The 25,920-nt window shown below is 39.8% G+C and overlaps 1 protein-coding gene across 5 annotated transcripts; it reads right to left on the reverse strand.

The window, feature by feature from the left end:
- Positions 1 to 950: 950 nt before the first annotated feature.
- Positions 951 to 25,060, reverse strand: sh3tc2 (SH3 domain and tetratricopeptide repeats 2). 5 transcript variants are annotated; one of them, XM_086085352.1, is made up of 23 exons: positions 24,828 to 25,060; positions 24,481 to 24,567; positions 20,197 to 20,277; positions 19,653 to 19,751; positions 16,066 to 16,197; positions 14,915 to 15,042; positions 14,667 to 14,772; positions 14,398 to 14,541; positions 13,127 to 13,322; positions 12,918 to 12,991; positions 11,888 to 12,083; positions 11,520 to 11,656; positions 11,347 to 11,397; positions 9,984 to 10,288; positions 8,886 to 9,080; positions 6,934 to 7,794; positions 6,622 to 6,842; positions 5,497 to 5,663; positions 5,166 to 5,343; positions 4,928 to 5,078; positions 4,077 to 4,199; positions 3,584 to 4,009; positions 951 to 2,324 (listed from the first exon to the last, which is right to left on the reverse strand). In XM_086085352.1, exons 3-23 carry the CDS (start codon positions 20,219 to 20,221, stop codon positions 1,713 to 1,715), a joined length of 4,527 nt encoding a protein of 1,508 aa, XP_085941478.1. In that variant the 5' UTR covers positions 20,222 to 20,277; positions 24,481 to 24,567; positions 24,828 to 25,060; the 3' UTR covers positions 951 to 1,712. The 5 variants fall into 5 exon arrangements, with proteins under 5 accessions (XP_085941478.1, XP_085941481.1, XP_085941477.1 ...); XM_086085355.1 differs by lacking the exon at positions 20,197 to 20,277 and having other exon boundaries at positions 24,828 to 25,059; XM_086085351.1 differs by lacking the exons at positions 20,197 to 20,277; positions 24,481 to 24,567; positions 24,828 to 25,060 and adding an exon at positions 20,278 to 20,617 and having other exon boundaries at positions 3,584 to 3,780; positions 3,859 to 4,009.
- Positions 25,061 to 25,920: the final 860 nt, after the last annotated feature.

Raw genomic sequence — 25,920 nt, forward strand, 5'->3', positions numbered from 1 at the left:
TTGTTGTGACAATGAGAGAAATTGTTTATCATTGATCTTGAAAATTTACCATAGGTCATTGAACACACCTTAACATATGAAATAGAAATAAAGTCATTATGAACTGCTGGCATGTAGGTCATAGCTCTCAGCCTTAAATGCCTGTTTTGTTTACCTTAAACTGGAAATTTGAGATTAAATTGAATTAAAATAAATAAAGCTTTTCAGTTAATGCATGGATGGATCATCATGAAACTTAAATCAGTCCTGACGTGGGCATACTGCCGTTCCAACAACTGGAAAATAAATTTTTAAACAATGAAACAAAACCTGGCAGACTAATGTCCTCACTCTTCAGACTCATCATCTGAAGAACAATTCTGGCATATGTAAACAGAGTTGCCAGATGTGGGCTTTTCATTGGCCCATTCTTTGCATATGTGACAACCAACCCCAAAATGACTGAGACAAGTTGCCCCAAACTACCTTGTTGGCTAATACTTGCTCTAGTTTAGTTTAAAACAGAGCAGTGACTGAGGCATGACAAGATGCCTGAATCTCTCTAACAAATCCACATGATTTGCTGCTAGAATTTGTCTATGTACGACGCCTATTTCAAAATATATGAAGTTGAAAAATGTTACTTTGAGAAACAGGTAACTGGCACTCATGTAGTCTCAGAATGTGCTATTCTTTTCTCAGACAGTACACAACCCCTGACCATTTATTCTAAACTAAAACTAGTATTCCACTTTTTTGTTGCGCCCTCTGGTGGAGAAGAAAATTGCAATGTGACAACTTACCTGTGATACAACTAGCCCCGGTCTCCCTAATTGATAGGAGATAAGCAATGTTATGCTGTGAACGTATAAAGTGAGGAGTACAACCTCCTTGCATCAGGATTTTCCTCAATTGTGTGTTTCATAGAAAAGGGGAAGCCCTAGAGAATAAATCCAGTGACACGAAAAACCTCAGACTATATCTGTTTTTTATTTTTAATTATTATTATTTGTGGTCACAATATAATGCACACAAATTGCTAATTAGTGGCCATGGCAGATATAATGAGCAGACAAAATAATAATTTGTATGTCAAATTCTCACAAACAACTTTTGACACCTGGGTAAGCAAACGGCGTGCATCGTTTCCAGGTAATTGCAATAACAGGTGCTGTCCTTAAAGGGAAGCATCATTTAATATTCTTCCCAAAAGAAAGTTCGACTTTTGTCTTGTCAATTGCTTTACAGCTCCGGCATCCACCTCTACCATTTCTGGAGAAGGATCTCTAGATTTGCTTACCAAACCGTCCAGTCAGGAGCTACAAAATTGTATTACGCGGCTATATTTATATTGTTTCCACAATAATAATATTTAAAATTAAACAAATCTTAACAAATACTAAATGATGCTTGAGTGTTCTCACTGTCAATATTGCACAAAAATAATTTATTGATAGTCATCTTTTGTAATGTATACTTACTCGTATTAACAATCTTAGACATATTTTGCAAAAGTATAAAAGACGTAGAAAAGCATTATCATTGTGACAATGCAATCATAAAAAGGCACATCATTAAATTGCATTGGAACCCTCATCTCATTCTATAAATAAGTGCCATTTTGTAGGAACATTGTGTTGTGTTTACTGGCTCTGACACACGTGTCTAGACAGGAAATGAAGAACATAAAGTGCCACAGGACTTTTTTTGCGTGGAAGCCCATGTGAATCCACTCAGGATGAAAATTTATCTCCACTGCTGCCTCTCTGAGTGGGATCTTTCTGATCAGCATGTGGATCCATGAGCACTTCCTTCTCGGGATGGAGACTGATGTTACTTGAGGTCAAATCATTCCCATTTATCTGTTTCGGGGAAGTTTGCACGGTGTCTGACGAGCTGCAGGAGTCCGACATGTGCTCTCTGGCTGTGTCAAAGGATTCAGTCAAAATACTCTCACTGTAAGACTTACTGGCAAAAAATGCTGGGACGTCAACATAATGATTGTTGGTGTCAGGAGAAGGAATGTCAGCTTCATTGCGAATTTCAGTGTCTCTGTGGGTATCCACTTGCATCTGATACATTCTTGGGAATGGGTCACTGTCACCGCTTTCACTTGTATCCTTTCCAATTTCCTCATTCATAGCGGATTCCTCTGCTCCTGACAGAACTTTCTTCAGGCTATGGGCTGTGTCTTTGTACAGCTGGCATAGCTGAGCGTCAGGCATGTGGTTGCCATGGATCTCCGCCAACTTCATATACACTACGTACAGAGCTTCGGGGTTAGCTCCATCCTCCAGGGCGGCTGCCAGAGCCAGGTGGAAATAACCCAACGCATCAAAAGAATCCTGGAGAAGAAGTGCATGGCATTAGAAGAAAAATGATATATGGTTTGTTATCTGAATTCAAGAAACTTGATTGTGGAGTCTGTCTAGGAATAACATTTTATAATGACTGGACAAACAATAAATGGAGGCAGTGGTTCTTAACCTGGGGTTTGATCGAACCCCAGGTCTTTGCATCAGGGATATTCGATATCACCTTTTTTTAAGACCGATACTCAAATCTTCAGTACTCACCAATATCGATACCAAGTGCTGATGCCACTAGTACTTATGATACATAAAATTTCCACACAAAAAAAAACCAATGACAGATAATTAAAACAAAAATGATATATATATATATATATATTTCCTTAAAATTGAATGAAATTAATGGCATTTTTTTTTTTTATTTGCTCATAAGTCATTTTGCATAGAGTAGACAATAAAATTAATTTCAAAAATCCATACATAAGATGAATTTTTTTTTATCCAGTGCCCAGGAAAAAAGTCCCAATCAAAACATGTGGTTGTACTTCTTTTTAAGGAATAGAGAGAAGTGCAAATAATTCAATTCAATAAAATAGGGCTTCAAGTAATTTTGTAATATCTACCATGTTAAGAATTCCTCAAGCTGTTTAGTGTGTGATGTTTGATCTTGTTTTGAAATTGATGCTTTCAATTTGGAAGGCTGCTCTGTATAGGAATTAGTATACATAAAACCCAAAGGGAAACAAAAAAGCCACATTACAAATATAATGTAGTGTAAGAGCTCAAATTTGCATCTGCGAGGGCCGTAAACTGCAACATTCTATTTTTAGCACCGCAGGTACAACTCTAGTTGAGGCAATTAAGCGTGCGGCAAACGTAAACGAGGAAAATTAAACACGGGAAGTTACGTGAGCTACACACATATATGAACCACAGATATAGGTTATATTACAACAAGAGTACTTACTTATTCTCAGTAATACACACTGCCGGAAGTAATGAAATGAAGTGTTACCTCGTAAGGAGACACACAGAAAATGAACGAGACGGAACAAAACTTTCGTAGCCCCAGAAAGACTGGTGGGGACCTCACCGAAAAATGGCCACAAGACCAATGGCTGATACCAGTATCGATACCCGTCGCAAGTACAGATACCATGAAATGTGGCCTGGTATCGGTACTCGCCCATCCCTAGTTGGCACGATTTGCAATGCCAAGTTGAGCAACTCTAGTCCAGCACAACTAGGAAAAGTCAAGAAACACTTCCTGGAAAACATGTGTGATTATCCACCTTGAGCTTGTGCAAAGTGAGATTTCCCAGCCTGCAGTAGACCCGAGTGTAGTAGCGAGCCTCCATGGGATGCTGCATGACGGGCGGACAGAGAGACAGGGACTTGAGATAGTAGTTCTCGGCCATCTCATAGTGCTGAAGTCTGTAGTAAATTGTTGCCAGGCGGTGGTAGGCTGTTCTCTCATTCAAACGCGCACCTGCAAAAACAATCACGCAGCTGCTACGCTGAAGTTGTAAACCTATCGTAGAGTCGAGCTTAGCGGCCTTGCTCATACCTGTTTTGTTTGCTATTTCAACAGCAAGTGTAGCGTATTGCAGAGCTTCTTCCTGTTCCCCCTGGTCCATTAAAAGCTCTGTTAGTTTACTCAACAAGCGGAACTCTGAATGAGTGTCTCTGATACTTCGGGAAAATGGTAAACCGCCATCCTGTAAAACAACTATGTCAGACATGTGGGAAAGCAACTTTCAAACCAATTGTGTGTTTTCTCTTTACCCTGTAGAAAGGTACGGAGGCCATCCTGTTCCTGTGTCCTTTAAAGTAAACGTCACCCACTTCTTCATAGATGCTCATTGAAAAATGAGGGTCGTTCATTCTCAGGGCTGTCTTCACCGCTGCCTGTCAATCAATCACACTTTAGGATTATACAACTGCCTAAGAAGACAAAATGTTTCAACAATGATGTGTTTAAAAAATTTTCATGTTGGTGCTCGCTGGCTGCATCTGGAGAATGCAACAGGTTCTAACTCCTGTTGAACTAAAGCTCTTAATTGCAAACAATCCAAAACAAAAGGACAATTTAGAGTGAGAGATTTAAACTAGCATGCCTATTTTTAGAATATGTTAGGAAGCTGTAGTATGTCGAGAAAAATGATGTCCAGGGTGGGCCCCGTTTATTCAGATGTCATAAAGACACTATTGTGGAAATGATTAGCATTTCTAGCCCATTTTTGGAGGTGCACAAGCACCCCTAAAGCGAATCCAAGCAGCCCCAAAATTTGAGTGTCCTTTTTAAACAAGCTAGGAAAGTGTTAAAACCGTCCGTACAGTACTTGATTAAAATATAAATTTTTTAAGAACAAAAATACAGTAATTTGCGCAGAGCTATACGATCCAGTCATATGGATTGGTGTTGTCAGTAACCCTACCTTTCTGAAACCAGGATATGTTGGCAAATTTCTTAACTTCTAACACTCAATACCAAGACAATATCATCACCAGGCCTAATTTCTGCTGCATTTAACCGCAGGTCACTATATATGTTGTAGTAAGTTGGACGTTTGAAGGCTAACGGATGTTCTCTGAAACTGTCAGCACCCCATACTGTCGCTACCATCCCTCCTCACCTGCAGGTACATGTCAGCCAGCTCATCCTCCTTGATGAGGTAATAGATCCTTCCCACCTGCAACCAGGTCTCAGACTCTTCTTCTTTCTTGCCCAAATCAATGGAAATCCTCAGGCTTTGCTTGGTGTAATCCAAAGATTTACGAGATGATCTGTAGCACACATTTGAAAACTGGTTTGGTCTTGTATTATAATAAACACGTTGTGGAAAGCTGAATGAGAATAATTAAACAACTCACCTTTCAGTATTTAGTGAGAGGTAGAGGCTGCTTAAGATTTCAAGGTACTCTCCTTCAAGTCTCTTATCTTTTAGCTCTCTGGCTACTGACGCACAGTGTTCATAATAGACGATGCTTTGACCGTAAAGCATAAGGTCGGAATACAGCCGACTCAGCACCTTGGCCACCACTAACTGACCTATAAAGTGAACCCAGCACATTTTTCATGAAACACATTTAACTAATGTACAAAATGTGGCTGTGAAGTGTTGTCACATACTTTATCCACCAGGGGGTGTACAAAGTACATTTAGGGGGCTTACATTCATTTATTTTGCTTTGTCATACTTACTGGGCAAGTTTCTAGCATTCAGTGCAATCAGAAGTCCCATTTCATAACAGGCTCTGATGTTGTGACTCTTTCCCCTGTCTTTGTAGCTCCTCCCGAGCCAAAGGAAGGTCTGAACATGCTCCTCGTCTGTGGGGCTCTCCCAGAGTTCCTGAAAAAGTTGCAGGGATCTGGAATCACAAGTAACATGTAAGTAATGATTGCAGAGGGCTGCTTGGCTTTGGGCGAAGTCAGCTGAAAATTGCACCCAGCAAAATGCTGAGAACAGTCTTCTTTCCGATACCATTCAAAATCAATTAAGGTTTTTGTTCTACACCAGATATATACATTTGTAGATGTGACATTTTGGTTGATTTGACTTGGATCTAGAGGTGTGCGAATGCAGGTCATTTTATATTCCGTCAACAATACATACGCCTATATAGTATTTTTCCTTTAAAATTACACAAAATTAATACAAAGTACATTTTGGGGGAATTTTTTCTCTGTTTATAATACTGAGCATATTTTATATAGACCACACAAAAAGAAAGAAAGAAAACAAATATCCGGAGACCAAATAAATTCTACTGACTACTTTTCAAGGACTGACAGTGCAAAGAATGAAAATAAAATACACACTGCACTACCATTTATCCAGTAAAAGTGCTAAACAATGAACTCATTCACCATTTGAATTTTAGGAACACAAGATTCTCAGCTTGTTGTGAAGGCCTGACTGTGTCTAAGGGACACCACAGATAAGAGATGTAGATAAGAGACATAGAAAACATGGTCATGTGGATTGTTACTGTTTACAAGTGATTGCAAGGATGCCATGTTGGCAGTGTGTGCTGAGCTGTAATGACGTGAATGATAAAAAGGAATCCTGATTGGGGCACGCATATGAATGGAGGAAAATAAACTACAGATAAAAATGATCTTTCTGCTAAATCTGGTGCAATCATCTCTTCATGCCTTTTGATATTAATGTATGTATAAGCCGGCCGTAAAAAAAAAGAAGCTATATATGATATAATGTACGATATAAACAATATACCATTATATCCTATGAGAGCTTTGCAGTCACTACACTGTACCTGCCTCTGTCACATCATGAAGTAGTCTAAAATTGGGAGGGTATCTGACCTGAGCAAGAAATGTTCTGCCAATGTAGACGCTCCGGTATCCAGTGCCAGGCAGCCCAGGTTGGAAAGCGCCAGGGCCTGATTCCTCTGGTTTCCACTTTCCCGAGATATCACCAAGGCCGAGTGGAGTTGCCAGCCTGCTTCTGCTATGCAGCCCTGCTGCCTCAGACACAAGGCCAGGAGATTGTGGATGACACCTCTTTGAGTGGAGCTATCTGATCCCTGCAGATTGGTTGAACACGATAACAGAACATACAGTACTTTTTGAGTAACAAGTAAACGTAGCAACAGAGAGAGTGGGTTTTTTTTGTACCTGAAGTGATACAAGCAGTGGTTGTAGGACACTCTGAGCCTTCTCAGCCTGGCCTGTTAAAACCAGCAACCAGCCAAGCAGCACAGAGGCCTCAAAGCCTTCCTCTTCATTGATGAAGCCGCCTGTCTCCACTGCTCGTTGAGCACAACATACAGCCTTATCAAGTGCACCATACTGCTGGTAAACTGAGGCCAAGCCCAGACATAGGTCCCTCTGTGTCTTTAAGTCCCCCTCTTTCTCAGCTATAGCCAGCGCTTGCAAGAGGTAAACTACTATCTGGGCAGGGAGCAAGGAGGTTCCCTCCTTCCAGAATGGGTTTAAGCGAGCAGAGTTCCTGATAAACCTCTCAATCCTCTGGAAGGCATCATGGAGCGAGTGGTCTTGTCTTGAGTCCAGGCTCAGAGAAGCCAGCACCAGGTAAGGCATGTATTTACGATGATAGAGCAAGCTCAAAAGCCAGTTGAGGTCCAGAGGCGCTATGGGAAGCCCGTCGTTGGCTGAGAGAGTCGAGGAGAGGAACTGCAGGCGCTCAACAAAGGGAAGAGCATCATCAGGTTTCCGTAGAAGCAGGAAGAGGCTGGAAATGAGGTAACACACACGGGCCTCCAGATGTTTATCCCCCGTTACCATCGATCTCCTCAGAAGCAGCTTCAGCAGCTCAATTTCATCTGAGGATGTGTAGGTATGTTTGGGAAGACAGAGCAGCATGGCGCTGGCCTTTTCCAGGGTGAGGGGCAGCTTGTCTGTCATACGCTGCTTCAGGTAGACGGCTGTCAGGTTGGTGAGGAGAGCGGCGAAAAGCGGCGTGTCACTGAAACTGTCCACATCAACACTCAGAGCTTCCTCGTAGTACACGCGAGCCTGATGTCAAGAGGGAGAATTTCTATCGGTAATCATTCATATTCAGATATTAAAATATTTTAATGTAACAGAAGAAAAGAGGATGACAATGTTTACATAGTGTACTGTAGTAAAATAAAAGTAGAATAATTAGATATATTGGCTGCCGAACATTTTTTGTTTGTTTTTAAGTCTTTAAGTCTGACTGCACTGCATTATACCAAGCAGAGTTTGTACATTGGTTATGAGAGAACATCATACTGTACAGCAGTGGTTCTCAAATGGGTGTACGTGAAGGCACTCCAGTGTACCCACTGGAGTGCCAAGATTTTAAAATTAAGTTTATATAATTATGTAAATATTTTCAGGACAATTTAAGTTAATAAATTCATAAGGCTCAATATATATTTTCAGTCTCCTCCAACCAGATTGGTTCGACCCAAACTGTCATATGCCATCGAGGATGACCTGTTAAACATGTAAAAATTTGATTTAAATTGAATGACTTCTTTTTGAGAACAGATCTTTACTATAATCCAAAAGGAGGACACTTATAATAATAAAAATAAAATCTTTATTTGTAACAATTATTTCCTTAAAAAAATGTTTTTTTTTAGTCTTTTGATTTCCAAATAGTTCAAGAGAGACCACTGTACAAATGAAGTTCCAAAGTTTAATAAATCAGATAAAGATGCCACTGCATCACTGCTGTACAGTATACAATAAAATGAAATACATCCCTGCACATAATCAATTTTGTTGGTAATAATTTATGTGCACTATTTTCATTAGTATGATCAATATAATATTTTATACTGTGTTAAAATGTGTGAATCAGCATGCCATATGTTAAAGTTAAGTTTTTTTTTAATGGATAACAATGATTGCAATTATGTTGTACTACTCCCACCAATTAACTAATTGTTGAATCAAAGCAGTATCGTCTATAATTTTGATACAGCTCCTGTTTTATTATCTCATTCATTTTGAATAGACCTAAGGTAATTTTGCCATACAGTATTCATGGGTAGGTTCTAATCGTATGAGGAACGCATGTCCTACAATCGTACATCATGCCAAACAAAAATGGACTATAATGTAAGATAAATTACCTGCGATAGCTTGAGCTTCCTGGCACAGAGTCTTCCCAGGAGGAAGCATGCTCGTCTATGTGCCCAATGCATGCCCATTCTTTTTGCATACTCCCTTAAACTCTCCAGCTGACCTGAGAGTTCATTCTCGTCCTTCCCATTGAAAGTCACCCACAGGAAGGAACACTGGAGGTCATATAGGGGCAAGAAGTCTTCCTAGGGAAAACAAACAAACACACAAAGAGAGTCTTCTAGCAGCTGAGTAAACAAATTTAATGGACACAAGTTAAATACAGTTAGCATTATTCGGTGTTGAAAGTATTTCTAGTCAACTGAAAAATTTCCATGTCAAGTCCACACATTATAGCAGGGATGTCCAAACTATGGCCCGGGAGGCATTTGTGGCCTGCCATCCATTTTTAAGTGGCCCGCGGGATATACTAAAAGTCTCATCTGCCACTAATACATTTGTTTTATATACACCGTAGACCTTTTGTAAATATGCAAATTAACTATTTACAATTAAACAAGGAATGACATTTCTCTTCAGAACACTTTGGTGAATAAAGATAATACATTTTTACAAGCAAAAATGTTTTCCCTTCACCTTCTGCTCTGTGCAAAGGTCCAAATAGTCGAAATATCACATGAAAGACTCCCAAGAAACTGTTTTAAAAACGGACATCTTACAACAGATTGCTTGTCTTTTGCTTCCGAATGTCGAGATGGGATTCGGCAGCTGTTCAGCGCAGGGGCTGATATTTTCTGGTGAGTTACAGCCAAGGGTCTCGCCAATCCCAAAATCTTGTAAAATCCTAAACTATTTGCCTTATAGAAATCTGTCCAGGTAGCAGTTTTCCCCCCAAAAATATATATGTAAAAAATTGCAATTTTCTGAATGACTGATTTTGCTGTGCTTGATAAATTAAAGAAAAATAAATAAAATCTAAATGGTCCTTGCATCCTTCTATTTTTCTGTATTTGGCCATCGGAGGAAAACGTTTGGACACCCCTGCATTATAGGTTAGTTCAATAAGACAGAAATTCATTGCCATGAAAAAGACACGAACGAACAAGTCTCTTGTAACAAGCGACTGGATTACTTATGACATTGCTGACCTGGAAGTGGTCATGGTTTAGCAGGATCAACGTTGGGTCACTGACTTCTGACTCTTCTCCCTCCCAAATGTTTTCCTCCAAGAAGAGAGGCAGGTCCTCCTGGAATTCACTGAGTTCTCTGAATGTGTCATCTAACGTGAAGGATAGGCGCTCTCCTTCCTGTGCCAGAGGATTGTGGGACTGATAGAGTGACACACGAGGTGATGAGTGCGATAGCGATGGGCGGGGGGAGGAGTGGTACGAGGGCGTTCCGCCGCTTCTCTCCGACATGACACTCTGACGAGTGCTTGCAGGGACCTTGTGATCTGAGAAAAAGGAAGATTATTGTGAGAGCACAAAAGAGGTGATAGTACATGCTAGTTTAATCCGAGTGGCACGCAGCCATTCCATCCATACGTTTTTTCTACTGAATATCCCGCTTAGTGATAACTATAGTTGGAATGCATATCAAGCCATGGACTGGCCATCTGCCAATCACAGAGCCAATGTGAATAGGACCCTTAATGCAAAAATGTACACTACAGAACCATTACATTATCAATGCCCCCCACATGTACAGTATATATGTGTTGAGAGCATGTAATTACAAATCATAATCATTTTAGACAAAAGTATTCCACAAATGTAATATTAATCAGGATGTCATGTTTACACCAGTGAGGTCACATATAATATTATTGTCAAGAAATGTTTAAGGTTAACATCTTTAATTGTAATTCATTTTTTCATGCATGCATACAGCATAAAGCAGTAACTCCACCACAGCATGGGTACAATTAATAGCTATTCCTCCTCCCATTCTTTGAACCACATATCCTTATCAAGATCACATTCACTGGAGCCAATCCCAGCTGACTTTGGGCAAGAGATGGGGTACAGCCTGGACTGGTCGCAATCACTGGGAGAAAATGCAGACTGTAGACAAGAAAGTCCAATCCCAGATTCAAACCCGCTACCTCCGAACTGTGAAGTGTATGTGCTTAATCACGCCTGCACCGTACTGCCCAATAGCAGCCGAAGAAAAGAAAAAAACGTGATGACAACCATTGAACAGAAAAGGGAACTTTGGCAAATCACACAAAAAAAATGCACACATTTTAGCCCTTGATGCTCAGTACAATATGACATTAAGCAATAAATTAGGTAGAATCTTTGTTGTTTTTGTTTATACTTACTGCAAATTACTCTTATGTGTGTGGCAGGAATAAACGTTAAACCTTTAGTAAAAAACTAAAACTAAAAAAACTAAAAAACTACAAAAACAGCCCATAGGATAAATGAAAGTAGTCTTAGACCTAAGTGTAGATGTAAAGTATTCAAATAAATGTACTCAACTGTAAAACACAAATATGCAATTGTTTACCACGTTTGGAGCGATTCCTGATGTACATGAAGTCAGACTCATCTAGCCTGTCTGCAAACACACAATCGGACAATTGATGTAAGCTTTCCTGCTCGTAGCAATGATTGGCACCAATATACAGCTAAGTGGCAACTTTACAATCCAACATTAATGACGAGTCTATGGAGCGTTACCTAGCCGGTACACAGAGCTTATGTCAGATGAGAAGAGCCTTTCCATGAGGTTGCTATCACATGACTCAGAGTTGAACGGGCTCGTCTGGGCCAGCGTGGTTCGCTCCTCCTCGGTCAGAAAAACCAAATGTCTGTCTCTGTTCAAGACAAACAAAGGCATCATTCTCATTAGAGCTGTGGCCCTGGCGTCATGCTTTCCACCCTGTCTAGTGCAGTTACGCTACATACATTAAAAAAAGCAGGAGAAAACATGAGGTTACTAATGTGGATTTATTAAGGATGAAGTGCTTTACGATGGAAATGACATACATCACCATCAGACTAGAACATTTCAAGCCATACTGTACAATGGGATTAAACCTATTTACAGGCACATGGTGTCCAGAGGCTTGACGTGGGCCTTGTTGACAAATCCAGTACGACCAGTGGAGGTGTGTTTTCCTATGAAGACGCCAAGGCCTCGAACAAGTAGACCTTGAATCTCTACAATGTCCCCTTGACTGAGTTGGAGCTCATCTTGAACCACTGGACTGTAGTCGACCACCGCTACACACGAACCCGTAACTTGCATGTTTGATAGGGAAATAAAAGATGAACAAAACGTCTGCATGAACGATTTGGTAAAAATGGGAATTACTCTGTCAACTTAACCTAAAGATAACAATACAATCGAATGAATACTCGCCATATTTTGTGTGTGCATGCAGTGAAGACCAAATGGAACCTTTAACATTCTAGGAACTACAAGTACGAGGAACTAAAATTTCCTGAAACATTTACAGTAATTTCTGGACTATAAGCCGCTACTTTTTTCACTTGCGTTTGACCCTGCGACTAATCCAAAGGTGCGGTTTATCAGCTCACAAGGGGGTGCACTATTAAGGAAGCGCAAGAGCGTCAGGCAGAGCAAAACAAACCAAGTGAGCCCAAATGCAGGAGAGACAGAACGAGAGTGAGACAATTTGCGCCCTAATTATGAAAAAGAAAGTAGCGGGAACCCGGTGCTGTAAAATTAAAACACCTGCGGCTTACAGTCGGGTGCGGCTTATATGTGTAACAAACTTGCGTATTCCCCAAATTTAGCTAGCGCGGCTTATAGTCAGGTGCGCCTTATAGTCCAGAAATGATTGTACATGGAAATAGCATTCGAGTAAAGGGGAGCAGTAATTAAATTGTAAAATTATTGTGTCAACAAAGTTTACATGATCCAATAGTGCTATTTTGGGAGTCTCACTTCCTTTTCCTGCTTAATCTTTCTCTCTGTCCAAGAGTCCAACGAAGCAATTCAAACAGCCTAATGGATGTGAGCTCATTCGATTCTAATGGTGTGCCTAACATTGTGGCATGGTTCCTTGTAACTGTGTGTGTCTATGTGTGCGTGTGTGTTTATGGTCCTACCAAGAGGATGTTCAAAAGTTTCCTTTTCTGTTGGCGAACAGCCTGCATAGCCCGGGTAATTCCTCAGGAACCATCTGATCAAAGGGGACAACGCATTAACAAAGACATACAACTTGTTTGTGCACATAATCACAACAAGTAAAAAAATGAAGTGTTTTATCTAGCAATATAAACTAGCTAAATAAAAATCGAATAGAGACAAATCTCACTGGTAGAAAGGGTAGGGAAGCGGCTGAGTGGCGGTAACAGGCAGTAGGCCATGGTGACCAGTGGAGAGCAGCGTACCCTCCCACATGTCCTCCTGTCCTGTGTCCTTCACCACCAGAAGATCATTCTTTTTGATAGACAGCTGATCTTCGTCATCCTCGTCACTTCTTGTGCACAGTGCCTTAGCAAAGAAAGATCCTGGAACAATGTTTATTTATTAGTGTGCACTTTAGACAATAAAATCTCTTCACAGACATAAAAGATCAGGAAAACTGCTAGTGTCCCTTAGAAATGGATGATGGGTGTTTAAGACCTTATAAATTAAGTTAAAGTAAATATCATCACAGTTTGGCAGCACTGCAGTCTTATGCTGCCAAAGGAAATACAGGCTGTTTTTTTCCCCTGAAATTATGTCTTCATTAATCTGCAGTACAACAGGTAGGATAGTCGTAACATTGCTGTAACAGAAACTTTTACAATGCTTATTAACTCATTCACTCCCAGCCATTTTCACTGAAGCAACCCCCTTTGCTCCCAGCTGTTTTACTGGATTTTTACTGATTTTGCAAGGCCCACAGAATATAATGCTCTATTGCTATAAAAACATGGAACCTACCAACAGAATAATTAGAGTATCTTCTTTCATCAGGAAAAAATAAGTATATTTCAATGTGTTTCCGTTTTGCAGCAATTTGCAAAAGAATATAGAAAAGTTTCATCATTATTAATTTTTATAATGCTGAGCAGTCTAATTTCAACTGACCTGGCATCCATATTTGATTAAATGGACCACATTATAAGCTCTTTGCTTAACTAATTTGTTCCAAAAAACGTATAAATGCGTTCTATTTTAAATATTGCCATTGTCCCCAAAAACTATTTTATACTTTTTTTAAATGTTTTTTTTTTATGCTAGAGCATATAGGCTTTGATGCAGCCTCTGAACTAAAGAGAACGCTTGAAGCAATGGTAGTTATTACAAAAACGGCCAGCAGGCGGCGGCAGAGTATAGGAGATCAACCTGGGTCATATTGCAAAAATCTCTTTTCACCGCTGTTTTAAATAGATTTGTGATTTGTGACCAGAGTTTAAAACCTGTTATTTACACGGAATGAACCCCTGTTCCAGGTCAATCAAATACATTTGTAATCAGAATAACTTCAAGTGACCCAGTATGCTCATCAATATTTCATGGGGGCAAGTCAAATGAGAAAAAATAAATTAAAAATTAAAAATAACATCTCTGTAGCGTGTGTGTGTGTACATTTCATACCTTCCTGGAGTAAAAGCTCTAGGTAGAGTGTGGCCAGATGATCCTCATCCACTTTTACATTAATCTCCAAGTCACTGAGCAATTTTGGCTCCAGCCAGAAGGATTGATCACACAGGAAGTTCTCCAAGCACCGTGCCACGTAACCTGCCATTCAGTAGATACGAATACCGTCATTAATACTATTAAGCCACAATGGTAACAGAAATCAATGGACATTAATACCGCATAAAGTAACGACAATAAACCAATTATCCTCAAAGAAAACCAACCTAATGCTAGATAAGTTGAAAACTTCCAGAGTTCCTCTACAGTTTTAAATGTGAGAACAAAGCTGTCCTTCTCTGCATGGACAGACACGAGACGTGCAGACAGGTCCTGCAAGAACAAAGACTCCTCATAATCAGAACAGAACATTGGACCAATGCATTTCACAGTGCATCGTATCTCACATATCATATGACGCCTCAGATTCACAGCCATGCTTCTGCTTCTATTGATGTCTCTCATTCTCACTCACCTTAAATAACTGGATGACGTCTTTGCTGTTGCTCTCCACTACACGCAGCCGGGTGCGCAGGGCCTCCTGGAGAGCCCGGTCAGGGTCCTCACTGGACCGTCGGCGTCCAGTGAAAAAGAGCATAATTTCTAGACAGGATAAATAATGTCAAATGAGATTTGAGAAGGAGATCTCAGAGCCAAAAAGCTTTTCTCAATTATTTGTTTTCATAAAGTATGATAAAACTAAAAGGGGAATGATTTAATCGGCCTGCAAGCAAGAGAAAAACTTTCCGAAGTTCATTAAAGATTTTCTTTGGCAGCTCATATTACAGTGAGATGCTTTGTGAGAACCACCATAGTCCCTTGAGGAATAACAAAGCTATTAGATTGCTGACTAGACTCTCCGTGTGGCCATTTAAATCCATTTGAAAAGCGGAAACGGCAGGGTGTGATGCACCTAAGACGCTGAGTAGGTAAATGTGTCCTGTCAGTATGCATGACTAAAACCCCATAACTGATTGGAATATAGCAGTCTGTCAGTCCACAATGGTGTATAGCAAGGATACTAAAATACAAGGGATCAGAAAGAACCGATACCAGTTGACGGTATCAGGCTAATACCCGGCCTTAATTCAAGGTGTCATATTTGTGACCCTTTTGTAGCCATTTTATGATCTAGAAATTAGAAGAATAGAACATCAATATTCCCATTATTTTCCAGCAATATTTTGGGATATATAGGTCTTTCTTTAAAATGATCTGTCTCTTTTCGGAAAGTTTATGTATCGAAAGTATGAGTGGTATCAGTACTTGGTATCTGTATCGATGACTACTCAAGAGTTGACTACACAAAGTGGTATTGGTCTATTGGGGGGTTCAACCTCCGAAACATTTTTTTCCCATAGGAAATAATGTAAATGCAATTAATCTGTTCCCAAGATCCAGAAACAGCTTTAGTTCAGTGCTGTATAGCCGTAATTGTTCTGGGAAAAAAGTGCAGATACAGCATTTTCTGTAGGATATCGGCAAATTATCGTGACAAGAGATTTTTTTTTAAGCCCATATTACCCACCCCTACTTCAGGGGACACACAAAGGTAGCCAGCGGGTAGGATCTGACTCGGGGGCCACCTAATCATTTGGTGTAAAGTGCAGCACCAGAAAATAATACCTGAGGAGCATTTCTCTCCCTGTGTCACCCGACTTCCTTTAAGAAAGGCCTCTTTCCTCTTCCAGTAGTTTTCTGACTCCGACTCTCCTTCACCTGACTCCACTGGGGGCCCATCCTCATCCTCACCTGCACCTGATAAGAGACCACATTTTAACACCACACCACAGAAGAATGGATCCAAGTTTGAAATGCACTTTTACAGACAACTGTATGGAGACTCTGAATCTTAAATTTGTTGACTAAAACATTTACAAAAAATTATGTGCTTCCAAGTTCCAACAAAGGTCATCTTCAGTTCCAGTAAAACGGTGTCCCGTTGTACAAATCAAGATTTATAATAATCTGCTCAGGTGAGTTTGGTGTCCTTCAAAGCAGGATTCACCATATTGACAACTGCTTTAGAGCATTTTGACTTTTGTGTTCTGTGACAAATTACAATAGAAGCACAGAACCTACTAAAAGTTTAATAGGTTAAGAATGAACACAAACAACAGTGAGAATGGGCTTTTAATGGCAAATAGTAATTTATTTACAGGTATTCATCTAAGAAAAATGCTATGCAACACTGACCCTCCGCATGGTTCGAGTTGAATGCCGATGGCTTTTGTTATCATACATATACAGTACATACTCCGTTTGAGTGTTACGGTTGTCAGAACAACTTGTCAGAATTCCAACATGTTGGCATTTCTCTCCCAAAATTGACAACCTAATCTTCATGTCCAATCTAAAAGATGTGGTGATCTCTAATCCAACGTGCATGTTTTGACAAACTTCCCTTCATTTTATGCTTTTTTAGCCCATGCAATGTTCCAAACAAGTTAGATAGGAGTGCTTCATAAATTTGGGGAACAACTGTGTCAACTTTTCTGCCTGGCCTTCTAAAGTGAGCAAACTGCGCCGCGTCCCCTTTGGAAATTCCTGGTTGATGTTTGCATGGAATAAACTGAAGTGCCTCTGAAGATTTGAAGACTTGACATGCTCTCATGATGCCTACTAGGGGTGTGATTCGATTCGTATCACGATTCATAGGTCACGATTCGATTCAATACCGATTGATCCCGATACAAATCTATAAATTGATTGCGAAAAAATTTTACTCAAATTTAGAAAATACTAATTAGTAAACTTGTACACAGATTTGTATGAAAATGTATTTATATATCTGAAAATTTAGGCTTATAACTGAACCACTGCATTTAACAAACAGGTTGCAGTCTGCTTCATGTTTGAACAACACTGAAATAAAATATTAAGGCTCAATGTTACATTAATTTAACATTCTTCCATGCTTAATGTGTGAATCCTAACCCTAAGTAAGACGTTTTGTTGAATATTCCCATAAAAAAATTATGTTTAAAAATCTATTCGGCCGCATATCGAATCGATTCGAGAATTGCGCGCTGTAATATCGCGATGTATTGCCGAATCGATTTTTTCCAACACCCCTAATGCCTACCATATACAGCAGAATGACTTGCCATTACATTTAACAAAAACGGTTTAAAACAAGTTTTTCTTCCCATTTTAAGAGCAAATTTGTCAGACCGACACTACTTTTTCCCTCCAAGTTTACATCGAAGCGCATATACCTGATTTGCATGTACAGTACTCGATCCCTTGATTGATGAATGTTATCTGTTCCATTGCCACATTTAAAAAAGCTCTCATGCACACTGCACTTGCTCACTAAGTGTGAAAGGCCCATCTTGAATTAAAAAGTGATGCTCTTCCCACTGGTTTAGACAAGAAGTAGACAGCACCTTGGCAAAGTGTATCTTTCATTGTTGCAAAAGGAAGCCCTCTTAGCTCTTTTTAAGGAGGAGGAGGAGACCAGATGAATCTTTCATTGTTTCACCATCGAGACTTCCACCATTGTTCTCATGCCATTACCTGTACACAAATCACTTGCGTTTGTGGCAGACGTCCTACAGCTGCGCGGTGCCCCCCAGCAACGTCCCATTCTGTGCGCCCCGCCCCTCACCATATACACAATAAATAGACTGATAACAACGTGCTGCGCCCAGCTAAGTTAATTGTGAAAAGGGCTTCATGAGCCGCATGAAAGTTGCCAAAGAGCCGCGCGTTGGCCGACCCTGTGTATACTTTATATATTCCGATCTAAGTGATCCAAGCCTGTTTCCTACACCACATTTCAGATGTTTCAAGAGCACTGTTCAATGTGTGCTGCAATCACATCACAAAGGTTATCCTGATGTCACTGACGGCTCTTTTATTTAAAGAAATAACCTGTAATATTTGAGAAATATCTGAATTGTAAGCCAACCAACGTATTTGGGAAAAATATGCACGTGTACACTCACACGAAGGAGAACCTACACTAGATGATCTGCGTTTAATTTGTACGTTACTACGGCTGGGTTTAAAAAAATAAATAATAATAATAATAATAATAATCAATAACAAATAAATGTTTATTTTCGTGCCTGATAGATTCATAAAACCATGAATCAATTATTTTAATATCTCTTTTTTCCCCACAAATTCTTAAGAAAATTGAATTTTAAAGGCCAATTTTTTTCCATCTTATTATTTTTTTGAAATTTACTGTTCACATGAATTTCAAAGTATGTTCTTACATTTATGAAAGACCTGACTTATTGCACTTTAAGACAATTCAGAATCTTTTTAATTTATATTTACAATTATTGAATTTGGATTATGAAAATATTTTCATCTCATCCTTGCTGATAACGTTTGTGTAACACTTAAGTGATTATAACACGTAGGGCTGTGCAAATAATCGAAATTCAATTACAATTTCAATTATTACAAAATCGGCATAAACGTAAACAAAAATAAAATATTAGTAATACTAATTTTGAGTTATTTTAATGTATATATTTGCACCTTTTTTTTAATCTTAAAATGACTAATTTAATAAATCTTGTTAAATCTAGAAATTTACATAATTACAGTGGTTCAAATATTTTTTTTTTACAACTTTAAACATTTCCTTGTTTTGTACCAAAAAATAAATGATTGTCCTAATCGTGGTTTCAATTATTAACAAATTAATCGTGATTAATATTTTCTTCATAATCGAGCAGCCCTAATAGCACGTGTTACTTTCATTAATAGACTAAATCATTTGACCATTTACTGCCTCTACTAAATTTTCTTTGGAATTTAATATTTGTGGAGTTTTTATCATGTCCTTGACATTTAGGAACTATTGATGTTCCATAATTAAGCGATATCGGATTGAATTGAAGTCAATGAATCGAATTGGAAAATATCTAAATCGAACTGAACTCATGTAAATAAAAATTTAATCGATTGATGCAACTGGAATCCATATACAACCCTATACATTACACACCTCATAATCTCTGCGTGTTCATCACATGTCAGAGTTATCATGAGTCAAAGCAAGAGTAGTTTTATTGTTTTGCATCACCGTCAGTCAGAGAGATGCTTATTATAGCTGGTCCTAATGAGGTCAAAGAGGCTTCCCATCATTTTGTTCCATTGAGCAGAAAGAATGTGCACTAATACTTTCACAGTCACATGTCTCTTGTAAATTGTTCATTTGGTCGGTTTGGCTGCGGCACCACATACCTTACCTTCAGTCATGATGTAATTTCCTGAAAAGTGTTGGTGGCTCCCCCCGAGAGTATACGCTGGTTCCCTCCACAAGGCATCCAGCTCAGCAGGAGAGATGTCTGTGAAGAAGAACAACAACACATGTGAGTGCTTTTCATGCAAACTGTTGCTTCTCAACAGGAGGGACTGGGACAGATAATACCAACATAAAATGTTAGTAAGGGGGCTTTGGGTTTGGCTTGAGGGGATACGACAGCATTGCGCGCACACGTAAGGTGACGTCAGAGGATCCTCCAGTCAGCCAACTTGCACCCGACTCCTTTTCAGACACACAATGAACAAATGACAATTTCCTTCTTTTTCAACATGCTGTGTCAGTGCTAAGGTATCCTGCAAAGCGTTCACAAAGAGACAATAGAGTACACAAGTTGACCACACAATGCAACATGACATGATGTTGGAGAGGACAAGAGCCCATTCTCTTCCATCCTACGACACAAAACAGCACTTGCAGGCTCACATGCTTCCACAACACAAAAACACAACAAAGCCCTTCAATGTTACCTTCTTGACTTAGTGTGTTGCCCATGTTGCACTTACAACTATACTCCACTACTAGTCATGACAGGGTGGCTTGGGACCGACCTGTGAAGGAGGAGAGGCACATTTTGATGAGGGCTCCACAGCAGGAGGAGTTGAGCAGCGGTCTGCAGCAACAAGACGCCATCTGGCCCAAGAAGCGGCAGCTCCCGGGGATCAATGCCATGCCATCAGTTCCCTCCTGCCTCTGGAACAACAATTCACTCTCTTCCTCTCGGCTGGACAGGCCAGGCCCGCTTCCGCTTCCTATTTCTGCACTCCCATTCTCAGCCCGCTCTCTCTCCCATCCTCATGCTATTGAGTGTCCCTTCTTTACAAGCTGCATCTCTTCTTCTGTCTCTCCGCAGTCCCACCGTCTCTTTCTGTGTCCACCCACCAGCCTCTCTCTCCCCTGCCCAGCCAGTGTGTGAGTGCACAAAGCACTCTCTCCAATTCATTTAAGTGTGTGTGTATGTGTGTGTGTGGGGGGGGGGGGGGTGAGAGGCAGACCTCACAGAGATTTCTCCCTTTAGTGCGTGTGTGGTGTGCACACAGCGTGTGTGTGTGGGGGGAGTGGACTGTTAAAATATGCTCAGAATGTGTGTCACAATAGACAGTGTGTGTGTCTTTTGTGTTTATTGCTGGGGTAATTGCTGAACTGCACAGTAGGTCAATGCTGTGAAGCGGCAGGCAGCAAGGTCACAGAAAAGGAGGGGGAGCGCAGCCTGGTGGTAGAGATAAAGGATCAGTTTATCCACATCCCAAATTTCTCTGCCCCCTGATGAGTAAGAAAGGTATGACACAATGGCCAGGTCATCCTGCACCACAGTGAAGAGAGTGTGCCATTGTTTGGGGCGACAAAAGGCGACTCTTTATCAAATCAAGCAAGCAAATGTTCACACCATTACCCACACTGACCAGTATTTCTTCAACTGGATGTGTCATAAAGTCATTCCTTACTCTGTTCATGTTTAAAGTGGAAGTCAACCATAAACATTTCTTGACGATAATATGTTATATGTGACATCACTAGTCTAAACATCACATTCTGATTAATATTACATTTGTGGAATATGATTTATGAAGCAAAATCCAGCCGCTTGGCACCGCTGTCGACTGATCACATCACACAGTTGCTCAGGGCTCAGGCAACGACCAATCACAGCTCACTTGTTTTCTGAAGCTGCACTGTGATTGGTTGTTGCCTGAGACCTACCTGAACAACAATGATGTCATCTTTAGTCGACAGCAAGTGGCAAAATGGCCGCCCCCTGAGAAGGATACAAACGGCTGGATTTTGTTGCTTATAGTAGCACTAAGAAACTTTTCAACCTTAGTAAAATATTTTCGTAACTCTTGATGAAACATGGACTTAAAACTAGTTGAATGGTACCTTCGCCATGGCCTGAGGAATACTGCCACACAAACTACAAATGTGCTGACTGCTTTATGGCATACGGCACTTCCCCCTTTACTAGGGATAGACCCATAATCGGTCTGGCCAATTATCGGCGCCAAATATTGGGTATTTTGACGAATATCGGTATCAGCCTTTTTTTCTTTCTTTTCTTTTTTTTATCTGACAGCCGATATAAGGTAAATCTAAAACACTTTTAATCTCAGGGAACTATTTATTTAAATTTTCAGTTAACTTTTTAAGAGATGCAACTGAACCTGGGACCCTTCTGAACCATTTGTTTTTGTTTGACATTAAAACAAAGAAATGTAAAAGTTTAAGGTTTCAGGTATTTTTAAATTTTGGGAAAAAAATATTTACTGTAGAAAACTACAGAGATCTATGGCATTTACTTGCTTAAGTTTCCAATTAACTTTTTAAGATGTACTAATAACCTTGGAAGCTCCCTGGATTTTTTGTTACACATTTAAAAGGATGTCAATTGTCTAAAATAAAAAATAAAAAATAAATCAACATTTTGAAAAGTCTGAGAAATCGTTCACTAAACATGCTTTAAGACATTACAACAGACAAGATTGATATTTGTATTTTGTTTTGTTTTTTGACGCCAATATCAACCCCACCTTTTTTTTTTCTTACTGAAAATTAATATCAGCTTCAAATAATCATTCGTTACAAAGACGGAAGTCAATTTGAATGTCTACGCACAATTACTGCTTTCTGGCAGGAGCTGCAAAACAACAAAAAAGAAAAAGGGAAACTACCGGACAAAAGGACAGTCAAGGATCAACATTGGCCAGGCTTTCACTCGCTGGTGTGAGCTCAAAAACGACGCAATGCGCTTGTCCTCATGGGAAATGTGGTTTTCCTTCAGGCATAACATTACCGCTTTTGTCCATATAGTGCCGCCATAATCAACATAAACTGAAAGTTCCTTAGTGTTGCTTAACTCATACTCCATTAACGCAACATTAACCAGAATACCATATTTAGACTAGTGGGGCTGCATAGAACATATCGTCAAAAAAACGTTTTGGGTTACTTCCCCTTTAGATTCGAGCCAATTCAAAGAAACAGATGTCATTTCTAAAATGGATGAGTGGGAATTGCATATCTATACAACTTGTTCATTTAATAAATTATTCAAATAAAAACTTCTTCTTTTTTTATTGGTTTTCTATGTCATGGTGGAACTAGTGGTTAGCAAGTCTGCCTTCCAACTAGGAGATTAGGGTTTGAATCTCTTTTAGAAAATCTCTGTGTGGAGTTTGTTCTCCCCAATTATATGGGATTTAAACTATGGCTTCCTCCCACAGTTCAAAAACATTCATGTTGGGTTTAGTGCATCCTCTAAATTGCCCAAAGAAAAACTCAATAGGGATCACTGAAAAATAATTTGAAGATGATTTTTTACCTAAATGCATTCTGACACATCACAAATGTTGTGGTAGAATGTCCTTTGAGTCACAACTGCTGTTTGGCAAGTCACTTCTATGCTGACAGATAACACTTTGCCTACTATGTAATGAAGAGGAGGCACATCTGGCACAGGATGTTTTGAATTTGTGCAGGGTACAATGAAATCTAAAGACTGTCAAGGCATTGTGGAGCAAAACATGCTGCCCAGCACCAACAAAACATGTACAATGTACAAACATGCCAAAGAACAAACCAGGGAACTGTTCTAAAGTGGCCTTAAACTGAACTGTGCTTCAAATTAATTCGAACATCTGTGGAAGAAGCTGAAACGTGTAGTCTGTCGGTGGCAACCCTTCAAAGCTTGAGACACCTGGAGTAGTTTACTCCACAGGAGTGGGCCAACATACCTGTCTACAGGCTCACAAGTCTCATTCAGAGCACAGAAATTGTGTGATGACAGTAATTGCCTCGACTAAATATCAAGTCACATGTTTGCCAAGGCTGATTTTGAAAATAATTGTGTTGGGTCACAGATTCTAGTTATTTCAGTGGTACCAACCATTTTGTTGCTGACACATGACTGTCAATCTTATTTGCTCAGAGCTGTAGAAGTTAAGAGTTTTTACTGTATGTTTTGTTTTAGGCTACATAAGTATGTGTCTTACACCCACTAGAGTACGCTGATTATAGGAACGTGATTGTCTTGCACTTTTTGTGCACTGATTTTCAAAGAGATTGAGACCAGTGCAAGTCATTTGTTTGAACGCTCATGACAGAACTTGTGCATCTTGTGAGTGTGAAAGTTGTAAACAGCTGCCAAGATGTATCCTGACATTGGATGCTAAATTGTTTGTTCTCAGAGCACAGCCGATTCCGTCTAATCTAATAAAAAGTCAGCTCCAGTCTGTCAAGGTCACATGCTCATCATTGCTACAAAGCATAAGCTGAACAGGAGACAAGAGTTGCAAAAAACTGGCCCCAAAACACAAATAAAAATAGACAATTGTAATGTGACTCGTGGTTGCGATGTAAAAGACACAATATGCTCCTAAGAAAACAGCTGTGTATCAAGCTGTTGTCGACAGCTAACAGCTGGGACATCAAACCCATTCCTCTCACAAATGGCAGCACACTCAAAGCTACGTCAATAGTCTCGTGTCACTGAAAACAAGATAAGTCACAGATAACGCTTGTCTAGCTTTATAATAAGCATTCACATACCATGAATGAGTTAACTTATCCTTCACAAATTGAGGCCAGAAGTGCAATTGGGGCACTCTGCAAGCAACGTTCAATCTAATAAAAAACATATGCTATATCTGGTTGTGTGAATGAATGGACCTTGCAAAGTTTTGAGTTCTAATGTGGATTTTTTAGATTTGGAATATGTGGTTTGGTAATATGAGACAAAGGGTATATAATTTTAGACTTACCCCCTGTTAGTTCACTTGCATGCCTGTGGGTCTAGGACAGAGTTCCCTGCAGGGAGATTCCCACACCGTTGCAGAGTGGCATTTGGACTACAAACAAACAAACGCAGTTGAATTGTAGCTTATTTGGGGTTTAGGTTATACAGAATTTGACATTACAGTGTTCATTGCAGAAAAGCACAAATAAAACATAAAACCTAAGTTATACTAGCACAAAACACATTCATTTCCTGTATGACATTTGGGAGTTTATGGTTAGTACAAAGTACAGATTTGATAACAGGCACTTACAGCAAGATTAAATGTTTAAAAGTGGAGCTGGAGGGGTATATGTTACTTATTTTCTTTACCCGTGTCTGTTCCACTCTTCAAGCCATTCCTCTTGTGCTGACACAACATGTGTGTATCGCTGCCTGTCTGCGTGTCGCCATGCATTTCCCGACAGCCGCGGTCGCTTAGCTAACGTCGTCTCCAACCCAGAACCCACAGGACAGAAAGAGCAGAGAAAGTCAGCGCTGATTGTATTTGCCTTTCAACTCCACAGAGGCTGTCCCATATGGCATGTAAGTGAGACTGACAACGTTAACTCCTCCCTCATGTCTCCCTCACTTCCCCAGAGCACGCATTTATCATAAACTCTTCCTCTCTACAGACGTGAACCTGTCACTTAAACGCAACATGACAATGGGAGTGCTCGTTTGACTGCGGTTATTTTTAATATTTTTAAAAAACATTAGTGCGAAAACAAGTCACGCCGTTTATTTCCTCATTCTAAAACACCAGTCACACCAGTTTGAGCTGAAGAGCATACCTGATGGATCAGTAGTATGCATTCCAAAGCTGAAGGGCCTTAACCCGAGCCTGCCCGTTTACACTGATAATGTCATTGTCATGCCATCCATAAATTGTGTCTGTCCTCAAAAGGGGTCATGGATGAACTGATGCCTTCCCAGCTGACTTTGAGTATGAGGTGGGGAACGGGTGGCCCACTAATTACAGGGTATATATATAGACAAACAATCATGCTCACATTCACAATGTGGACAATTTAGAATCTTCAATCAATCCATCCATCAATCAACCCTTTACATTTATTTATTTATTTATTTTTGGTTTTTCATGGATCCCTCGCGCAATCCCTGCATGCACATGCACCGGCCCACCAATGACAGTGGCAGGCGGCACTAGCGGTAACAAATGTATTTATTTATTTATTTTTTACAGTGAATGACATTTTACACTAAGATTCATATTATGCTTCGCTTGAGCTTTTCCAGCTACTAGTTGAGCTAGGTATTAGTGTAGCACAACATGTACATATCATGCTATGCGTCTAGACTACAGGAACTTCGGTGGCTGACGTTTCTTACTTTCTTTGAGAGCAGGAAAAATTATTTAAAATACCATAATATTTTATGAACCTAAAAGTACTTGGTATTAGTA

This window comes from Leptonotus elevatus, chromosome 9, assembly GCF_054856555.1.
Source record: "Leptonotus elevatus isolate MCC_2025b chromosome 9, RoL_Lele_1.0, whole genome shotgun sequence".
Lineage (NCBI taxonomy): Eukaryota > Metazoa > Chordata > Actinopteri > Syngnathiformes > Syngnathidae > Leptonotus > Leptonotus elevatus.

Coding starts and splice junctions, on each gene's coding strand:
- sh3tc2 (XM_086085350.1), bottom strand. CDS start 20,398: ATGGCATTGATCCCCGGGAGCTGCCGCTTCTTGGGCCAGATGGCGTCT. Junction 16,198..19,652: donor AAATTACATCATGACTGAAG/GTAAGGTATGTG, acceptor GTCTCTTATCAG/GTGCAGGTGAGGATGAGGAT. Junction 4,200..4,927: donor TGGCTGACATGTACCTGCAG/GTGAGGAGGGAT, acceptor ATTGATTGACAG/GCAGCGGTGAAGACAGCCCT.